The 10,221-nt window shown below is 39.2% G+C and overlaps 2 protein-coding genes across 2 annotated transcripts in view; both read right to left on the bottom strand.

Annotated features, from left to right (window-relative positions):
* The window catches only part of LOC104951361 (uncharacterized), a 108,536-nt gene that overhangs the window by 49,357 nt on the left and 48,958 nt on the right, over positions 1-10,221 (bottom strand). The window lies entirely within an intron of this gene.
* LOC104951360 (uncharacterized) overlaps positions 2,693-10,221 on the bottom strand; it is a 16,048-nt gene continuing 8,519 nt past the window's right edge. The window contains exons 5-14 of the mRNA XM_010778000.1: positions 9,494-9,616; positions 8,488-8,687; positions 8,299-8,402; positions 7,429-7,541; positions 7,025-7,276; positions 6,318-6,392; positions 5,911-6,149; positions 5,043-5,124; positions 4,772-4,915; positions 2,693-2,878 (exon numbers count right to left, since the gene is read on the bottom strand). Coding sequence (XP_010776302.1) covers positions 2,813-2,878; positions 4,772-4,915; positions 5,043-5,124; positions 5,911-6,149; positions 6,318-6,392; positions 7,025-7,276; positions 7,429-7,541; positions 8,299-8,402; positions 8,488-8,687; positions 9,494-9,616 — 1,398 coding nt within the window. The 3' untranslated portion in view covers positions 2,693-2,812. The remainder of the gene's footprint in view (positions 2,879-4,771; positions 4,916-5,042; positions 5,125-5,910; positions 6,150-6,317; positions 6,393-7,024; positions 7,277-7,428; positions 7,542-8,298; positions 8,403-8,487; positions 8,688-9,493; positions 9,617-10,221) is intronic.

Here is a 10,221-nt window from a genome sequence, read left to right as displayed (position 1 = left end):
ATTTGAACCTTCCTAATAAAGCACTGGAATGGAACGCAGCGACGGTGTGGTTTTGGATTTTCGTTGAACATACGGCAAGTCACATACTCGAATTCGCCTCCGTGAGACCAGTGGGCTTTTGAACATTCCTGTGTTGCGACAATATTGGGCCACTACATCAAGCTCAAACCACTTCGGACAACGACGTGGGGAGCGAAACGGGAGCCGTGTACTAATCACTTGAATTGTCTGACCAGGCTGTCACGCTTGTCTATACGAGTAGAGGTATACAAAATACAGCTTTAAGTATAATCCTGCTAGCGGTTTTTTTTATATGTGCTGGAGAAGATAGATAGGAATGATCATTCATCCCGAAGGAAATTGTTGCCCAGAGTTACAAAAATACAATACACACAGCAGCACAATGAATAATCAAACGTACCACTTAACGGTGTAGTAAAAGGAGCAATTCAATAACTGACAGCGAAGCATACTGTAGGCGGCCCCGATTAGATTAATGTAAATATGAACCAGGTATTAGTAGAAAGGGGACTGACCTTCTGGCCGCCACGTCTAAGCAGCTGATCGATGGCTAAGCACCAGCATGGAATGGTTTGCTTACATCTCGGTGGCCAGATCTGTATGGCCCGTACAATCTCTCAAAAACTGACATTTGAAAAGAAAACATGAATAAGAAGGCATTAACACCGTCTGAAATCCTCATATATTCTCTATTCCTTAATCTTTCTTTACTGGCCGGAAGACAATTTTTACAATAGGCATTTAAATATGGTGCCCTTTGCCTTCACAAAAAAAGTAAATGCAAATGTTAAAACATTGCCTGAATTAATATTTCAAAAAAATAATATTTTTGTATTCGCACTCTTTGCACTTCAGGCTGCCGCCCAAAGTTATAAGTTTCTGAACGGCTACTTTACATTTGTCCTGTAGACATCACAGGGTGGGATTGACCTGAACAAAGACCACATTTGACGCTTATTTATTTTGGGATTTGTAGCCTTAGCCGAAACCTATACAACACATAGAAGGAATTTAATAGGGCCTCTTTGGAAGAAACAATCATTGTAAATCTGTTACCTTGTTAATGAGCATTAAAGCAGTTCGTGCAGGACCTCAGACACGTCTCGCCGTCTTCGGGGACTCAAACAGGAAGTCAAAACACGTCGCGCTCGATAACAACGTTTTTCTCAGGCGGAGTAGGAAGAGGCGACAGCAGCTATCCCCGCCCTAAATTTGTTTGGAGACAAGAGCGGGAGAACCTCCAAGCTGGACAGGAGACAAAGGAGAAGGAAACGGCCATAACTAATAATCAAACAAACTATATTTTTTAAGACAGTGAAAAACATGAACTGAGGAGCGGATCTTCAGAGCAATATGTACAACATAGACAAGCCATATGGCCAAATAATAGCGATACAAAGGATGGATCCAGGAGAAAGTAAAGGCTCTAAAGGTTGATTTAAGACGGACCGTCTGTCAGGGTTTTGCTGACTACTCCGAGAGAAGTACGGCGCTTGAGTTTTGCTAGAGTCCAGTGATACGGAAGGGGAATCTTGCAATAAACACCAAAGGTTCTTTATCAGCCATTCTTCTTGCCCGCCTAGTTGGCCGAGGGAGACACACTGGGGATCTGCAAAGCATTCAGCATATTGATTAAACTACAAAGCTACATTTGCATTTTGTACATTTTAGATATTTCACTGTAATTATCTTTTCTACTTGTTACTTAATACAGCGACTTCTAATACTTCAGCAGAGACATGAATACCTCTTAAAGTGAGGCTGGGGTCTGCCATTACAGTAAGTTTACAATTTGGCTTTCTATTATTTGCAACATGCTCGTGATTTTTTATTCATTTATTTGCCAATGAAAAAGGTTCAGTCTGGCGTGATTATTTCTTCAGCGTTTCTGCTTGTCCTTCTAAGCCATTGTAAAATCGCCAAACATCTATAGAGCTAACTTTTTAACAGAGGTGTTGCTGAGCATCAGCGAAGCGGAAAGATGAAGTGCCCTCATAGATGTCAGGATTAGGATCAGATCGGTCTACGCGTGCTTTGCTGAATTTCTGCCACGCTGACAATATTGAAAAGGGCAAGAGAATGACATGTAACGTACACAAAAAGCAGGGTGTCCAACTACGGCCTGCGGCCATTTTTTGAAACGGCCCTCAGCAAAGAGTAAAAGATCATAATAAACTTTCTGGCTTATTGTGTTACTTCTACCAAATTATAGTTCAAATATATCCTTTACACAGCTATTCATGTGGCCCCAGTTTTCAAATAATTCAGTCAATTCAGTTGAAAACAAGAAGCCCCCAATAACTTATTTGCATAACCTTGAATATTTACCCTTCATATTCCTCTTATTATCGTCAATCTGCAAGGCTTCTGTTTTAAGCGAATGAGCTTCTAACAAGATAAAAACCCTCTGGAGAGCCTGCTGATGTGCAACCGAAGCGCAAGTATCAAGAATAATGACACTACATTGGATTGATTTAGCTGAACCTATAACTGAAACTTATGGGGGCAATATACCCCTAGTGGGCCCGGCCCTTGTATATTTCGCTGTATGTGGCCCTCGGTGAAAAAAAGTCTGGACATTCCTTCCATTAAAGTAGTGTGTGTCGGTTGTGAAACAACGTCCGTAGTGAGCTCACATGCGGGTCTGGTAGACGGGGGCAGGAGAAAGTTCTTGGTGCTGAGGCAGGACAGGGGGAGGCCTGAGCTGCACGTTGGGCAGCAGCGCAGGAAACCATCGTTGACTATTGAAACTCACGAGTTTGAGAGGCCGGCGTCTCCAGTTCTTCCGGGGTCAGAGACGGAGGAACTCCGCCTCACTGAAGATCTGCTGGAAGTCCATCGCCCAACTCTTGAAGTTCTGCAGAAAAGAAAACGGGAAAAAAGCACTGATTCAATATTTACAGTTTTACAAATAGCGTTACAATTACAGTTCATTTTGTTTGTGGCAGTTGAATGTTTCCCAGGATGTTAGTAAATCACAGCAGGAATTGGTTTACTTACAAAGTATTTCTACACAGTTGTGTCACTACGTTTATATAAGGGAAAGACCACTGGCCCATTATAACAAAATTACACATTTTTGCCCTCACGCCCCTCCGTGAACACTCTCTGTCGCTTAAATTCTTTATGCAGGATAAGAAAAGCTCCATTAAGGAACCACACAATAATGTTAGGAAAAATGTAGGTATTCTTCCTCAAAAATAAACTGACGAGGCAACCCTTTTCCGTACGACAGACCATCTGCAATAGATGTGTGGTGTAACATGTAAAACATAACCAAAATGACAACATAGACAATCCATATATGACAAAATTTAATAATTGCTGACCATGAGGAACAGTAAAGGCCTAGACATATCTCAGCTAGAGCAGTAATGTATAGTGGTTTGAATGATTAGTATTAGATTTATTTAATCCACTTAAATGACTCTCTAAAGCGGTTTCAGAAACACAATTTGTGATATTATATGCAAACAAATGGTAAATGCTTATAGACATAGAACATAGAATAACATTGATGTTGTTCATTATGCCTGAGTGTCTCATAAGCTTTTTTCCTGTATGATGTGAGGGTCTTAAGGAGTAGGAGGGCTGTCGTTTTTCTCACACTGATAGTTCTGAACAAACTGTTGCTATTAGCTGTAAAGTGTCTCTACTGTAGCTATTTTTATTATTTTGAGGCTATCAGCACTTTTTGGCTCGACCACAAATCGGTTTATAAATGCTCGCCCCTTATATAAATAAAACAATTGATAGATTGATACATATTTTTGCTGACCATTGGGGTTTTATTTTTTAGGATAAAATCCATGTAATCTGGTCAAATCTGCAAATTACGAGTCACATTGAGACTCTATTATACACTGCCATCCCCTTTTTTCACAGATCAAAGATTAATCAAGAATAAAAACTAAACGGAAAGGGAAGAAAAATACAACACCACCGAATAGAAAGGCGTGAAAAAACATTGTAATTTCCATCATCCAAAGGTTTAATTTGGGGAGGTGAGGGGGGGGCGCAGGCCTCAGATGCATTTTGAGGCTAATAATTATTATTAGACTTTTTTTTTTGTATTCTTTTTTTTGACATATTAATTGTAACGCAATACATGATGTCACTAAAAGCCTTGTCTCTATATTCATAAAATAAATAATTGATTAATTAATTTGAAACAATTCAAGTTAGTAGCTATTAAAGGATAAAAGACAGAAGTTGATTAATTCTTTCTTTAATAGAAATGTTTCTTCTGCCGTAAAGTGTCCAAACCAGGCTTTTCTGGAAAGCCGCATTTTAAAACATCTTAGGTCATTGTCCATGCCGGTTTCCAGTTGGATTATTTGTTCACAGATTGCTCCGATCAGGATCGGTCTCTTCCATTTGTAGGATTATTCACGCTTTTGAATCCACATAAAACACATCCGCAAAATCCGGCTTACTTGAGCATGTGTTTTAAAGCAGTTTTAATCCCTTTGTGAATTGTTTCCACTTCCATTGTTTTCCGTCCTTTAATTTCTTCATACATCGGGAATCCAAATGAATGAATCCTGAGTCCAATAACCATCAAAGTCACTCCAATAGTGCTCCTTAATTACTTAACAAAATACTTCACATTCATCCAGTTTGTGACAGTAGTTGCGCCCCCCCTTGTGTGTGTGTGTGTGTGGGGGGGGGCAACTTCCAACAGGAGTAATTTGGGGGGGGCTCTCGGTGAAAAAGGTTGGGAACCCCTGGTTTAGGTGAATGTACTCACCACTGTAGTTAACTCTTTGATCAGCGTGTTCAGACGTTCGGTCAGCTCTAAGATCAGCCTCATGATCTCCTCCTCCGACAGCGTCAGGTTACTGCGAGCCGCACAGTGCAACACTTTGGCCACATTTTCCACCGCATCAGTCAGCTGGTAGGAGGAAAGGAATATGGGACAGGAAGCTCTTTAGGAAGGCTTTTCAAGAAGAAGCAACAGGTAAATGTGAGGATGAACACAAATGCTACACGCTCAACTAAAGATTCAATTGATTCCTCACCCCGCAAGGTCCCTCATCGAGCCTGATGCTGCAGACATCCTGGATCTCAGAGGTTTCATTGTACATACCATTGTCCAGATGGCTGCACACAAACAAGACACAAAAGTACATTTCAAAACATTATTTGACACTATCTTACAACCCCGAAACATAACAAATGACCGGAGATGGATTGAGTTAACTGTGATTTTTGACGACTGGCGACAGAGAAACTTCTCATAAAGCTAACAAACCCACAACCCTGACAAGTTTTATTTTATAAAGAGACTGACATGTTGGCAAGCAATTTACTTTTTTGCACATTTCAAAGATATGTATCAATATACGCATTCATTTGGAGTCACTGAACATATGTAATTTCAATATTAACCCTGCTTTTTGCTCTATTTCGGTCTCCACCACAAACTAAATTCACCACTTTCTACAATAGCACTCAGTCTTCATAATGGAGACTAAATGAATTGCTTGGCTATACATTTGACCTTTTTTCTAAAAGGTTGATACCTGGATGTTGATTTTATGCAAGTGAAATACTTTTAATTAAATTAAACTTTAATTTCCGATCGCCAAAGTTGAATGCAACCACTTTTCTTTACCTTTAGTACCGATTCAGGTGTTTGCAATGCATATTTTGTATATGCATATAGTCAAATATGATGATATTAGTTAATTATAAATAGTAAAACTGAAACAATGAGCTAGAATAAAAAGGTTCATACAGCTGCATTGCATTGTAGTAATCGCTGGAACTGAGCCATCATTAAGGTAATAGGAGCTTTCATTTGTATTGGATTAATCTGATGCTTTTATGTCATACTAAGATGTTAGGAGGATAAAGTATTTCTTCTAAAATGTTAGCTTGACTTACAACACTTGGTGGAAAGCCAGTGTGATTTCGTCTGGTAGCTCGGTCAAGTCTTCGGGCAGGACCCTCTGTAACACCGGCATCACCACATACTGGAACCAATCCTCCACATTCGTCACGTCAAAATCTGGCATCTCGGGAACCATGGATGTGTTTTTTGGGCGATAAATGTCTGCCAGCTCGGCCAGAGTCCAGTTGAGCATGAACTGGGTGAGAGTCGTGCTCCTTATTTCTGATTCCCTCTGGAGAAACACCAGCAGGTCAGGAGTTATTTTAACCATACAGTAAGATGTACAGTGTGTGTATCCATGTGCATGTTGATCATGTGTGTGTGTGTGTGTGTGTGTGTGTGTGTGTGTGTGTGTGTGTGTGTGTGTGTGTGTGTGTGTGTGTGTGTGTTTGTGTTGTACCTCTTGTGTGAAGGACACAAAATCATGAACGAAGCTCCCAATGGGTTTGAAAGCCATCATGAAGCCATTTATAACCTGTAAGTTCAACACAAGAGGAGATATTTTGACATCTTAACTGTTGTTGTTGTTGTTGTTGTTGTTGTTGTTGTTGTCCCCTCGTAAGCCTACTGTATTCTTTGATTAAATCAATTATGATTTATTTGGGCCATTTACAGCACAATGATGTAACACCGACATACTGTATAGTATCATGATGAAAAGTTTTGCAAAAGGAGAAGAAATTAGCTTTAACTTGGAGAGCTGTTTATTTAAATCCAATAAAAATACTGTACATTTTACGACTGCACAATTATACGGTAATATAAAAATGGTTAACATGTTTGGAAAACGTATACATTTCCCTTTTTTTCAAATAAATAATAATAAACCAAAGACTGACAATACATTCATTCATTGAGTAAAGTGAAATATCAATATTTAATACAAGCAATACAATGAATTCAACCATTTATACTATTCTATTTTTGTTTAATTTTCTATTATTTTACACTTTTTACTTTGCTGATGCCTAATTGTTTTTCTACAAAAGTCTCGCCTGGAGGACAAATCATTATTTTCTTATTTTATCTAGTCATCATTTTAAATTCAGACACTAAGTAATTTAATTTAAAAAACCTGACGTTATGCATCCCAGTTCATCACAGTACCTGTCCCATGCTGTTGTGTGGGGACGGCGGTTGGTACGGGTTATGTGTGGGGTTTGGAGAATAGTTCCGGTATCCGGGGGTCGGCCAGTTGTTGCTCCATTCAGGGCTTTGGGTGGGGGGGGGAGGTTTAGGGTCTCCTGTCATCATACTGTGGAAGACTAGGCTTAGGGTGCCGTTATCTAAACTTGAGACCTCCGGCCTCAGCAGCAGCTCAGCTTTCTGCACTGGAGAAAGCAGGTGAAGAACCTCCAACTGAGGGGGAGAAGGATACGATGTGGAGGGAGAAGTGTGAGAAACGTAATCGTACACCGTGTCTTTTTAACTGAGTAAAAACTGCCAAGCGTGTGAGGGTGGCTTGGGATGTAAATCTTAGAAATCTTTAAGGCGAACTTAAGTGAACTCACTCCACTGAAGACCATGTTGAGTGATGAAAAGTCCTTAATTCTGGCCATGGCTTTGAACGCACCAAAATTCTTCATCAGCCACTCCTCACTGCTTTCGTCGTGGCTCACACATCCTGAGCAGAGAGAGACAATAAATATATATATCTCAAATCAAGAATCTAAAAATCATTTTGTCGGTTAAAGTTGTGTATTTATTATGCTATGTACATGCTACTATGAACTTAATTATTTAATAAATTAATCCATCAATGAGGTTTTGGTCACATTTGTTTGATGGAAACGTTGAAGTTAGTGTGTAAAATTGAACCCTTGGGGTAAGACCTCACCTCAAAATATTATTTAGTAAGATATTGTATTAAACCTACTAATAAAGAATGTGCCTTATATACATTAGTATATAGCTTAATATAACATAAAGTAGGCTACCTATAGATAGCCATAACATTATCAATTGTAGATTCAGCAGCTAGTTAGCACTATTAGCTATTTAGCTTGTAAGCTAACAATCATTAGCATTGCTTTAACAAACTTGCTGAAGGAAGTCCTCCTGAAATAAAACAGTTTTTAGTCTGAAGAAAAGTCTTAAAATAAACTTTAATCTGCTATATTCTATATATTCTTGGTAAAGATTTGGGATTTTAGTTCATTTCATTCATTGGGAGCCTATTTTTGTGCTAGCTTATTAGATAAAAAATGGCTCCTCCTAACACTGATTTGTAAATGTAATTTTAAGTTTCACTAATTTCCAACCACGTTTTAAGTTTACAGTACATTCAATGTGTTCCCTAGGGAAGCATCTTCCCTTATCGTCCCCTACTATCTACTACTAGTATTTTGTAGTAACAGTCTAATGAACATATAAAGTTTTACCGGCCACTCTGTCTCCAGACAGAAAGGGGTACATGAAGAATTGGTAGATCCACTTCTGTCGGACTGGATTCATCTCAGAATAATAGTAGCTGAGCTCCCTCACCCTGCAAGAACAGGTGATATCATGAGATAAGTTTTTGTAAAAAAGGAAATAGAAAAACACAGGTATAGAGAGAAAATGAGACATACATAGTCTGGTAGGTGGAGCAGCTGAAGTTCTTGGTGCTGAGGCAGGTCAGGAAGTGTTTGCTGATGGACTTCAGCAGAGGTTTTATCTTCACTTCTATCCACATCTGGACCAGGGCCTCGTTCTGGAGAGGATCTGCTTCAGGGTTTAATGCCAGCTCTCCCTGCAGGCTGAGGAGTGGCACTCCCCTCAAACTGGACTTCTGTGGATGTGGTAGGGGTGTAAAAAAACAAAAGGTGAGATGAGGAAGTGGTTGAAAGATAGTAGTTGTTATGCAGGTCAGGGGGGTCAAATCATACAGATAACCCAGGGAACCCATGCAAAAGTCAACAGATAATACATAAATATATGGATAATTAAGGAAGCTAATGGCTAATGAGTTATATTATGATACGTTCAAGCTCTAAGTAATCATATATGTTGTTGTTTTTAAGGCGAGAACCTTTAATAAATACCATTTCTTTAGAAGGATATGTCAGTTTGAGATGTTTTGTAGCAATATCCAATAGATACAAGAAAAAATTATGAACCAACTTCCAATAATCTAAGAATATTATTTTTGAATCAAAGCAAAAAGCAAATACAAAAAAAGATTTTTTATAATTTTATACAAGTAACCACTATGGATGAGAATAAATGAATGTAATATTATTATAATATCTGACAATTAACACTAAGTTTTGACTGTTAAAATAAGTTTTCAGGAAGTTGGTAAAGAACCTTTTGTCCCTTTGTCTAATATAAACTCTAATTGTAAGCCTGATATGAGTCATGAGTTTCCTTGAAAAGCTAATAATAAAAGTTCAAAATCACGTGAGACATAACACATCAGTTACACATAACTCATCGCTGTGCTAATCTTTCACGGACTGTATGTTTCTTCATAGCAGAAGAGAATAAAAGACATTACAACACCAACTGGTTAGGTGGGAATTTGTGACAGCATTCCTTCCTTTGCACGTCTACTGTGGAGCATTCCTGCAGACGTTTTGTTCTTTTCTTTTTTACCATGAAGGTGTACACGTCCATCGTCGCTTCAAGCATTCCCTTCAGCCGTCGCATATGGTCTCTCCCAGTTTCTTTGGGGGGTAATCCAACACACTGCAGGAAGTGAGAGGTGGGGTCTGGCATCTTGGCAAGAAGACCAAAAAGAAAAACTTGAGTGACTGATGAGGCAACTAGAGAACAGTTCATAAATCCTGAGCTATCATAATCAGTTCATATAATTAAATATGACAAATAATCAGTGTTGTGGAAGCTACCTTACACTTTAACCCTCCTATTGCCTTCGCCCCCCCCTGCTTTGGTGTTCCCGGTCCTGTTTTAACTGCTATTACATTAACACAAAAACCATTAATCATCACCAAATTTCATTCAACACCCTTTTTCAAACTGTAAATATTGTATCAGACTACTGGTATACATGAAGCACTGCAATAAATATACAAAGAATAGACACTGACACTGAACATGTATTGCGTGTGCCAGGTGTGATCCATGTGGGGGGATGGGCACATAAGAGCGGGACATGTATCAAATTGTTGTGTGTGTGTGTGTGTGTGTGTGTGTGTGTGTGTGTGTGTGTGTGTGTGTGTGTGTGTGTGTGTGTGTGTGTATGTATGTGTGTATGTGTGTGTATTTGTGTGTGTGTCTCTCTTTGGGTTTGTGTGTGTGTGTGTGTGTGTGTGTGTGTGTGTGTGTGTGTGTGTGTGTGTGTGTGTGTGTGTGTGTGTGTG

The sequence above is a fragment of the Notothenia coriiceps genome, unplaced genomic scaffold, assembly GCF_000735185.1.
Source record: "Notothenia coriiceps isolate Sejong01 unplaced genomic scaffold, NC01 NC01_scaffold00018996, whole genome shotgun sequence".
Taxonomy (NCBI): Eukaryota; Metazoa; Chordata; class Actinopteri; order Perciformes; family Nototheniidae; genus Notothenia; species Notothenia coriiceps.
The sequence above is the reverse complement of the archived record's forward strand: the minus strand, read 5'-3'. Positions and strand labels throughout refer to the sequence as shown.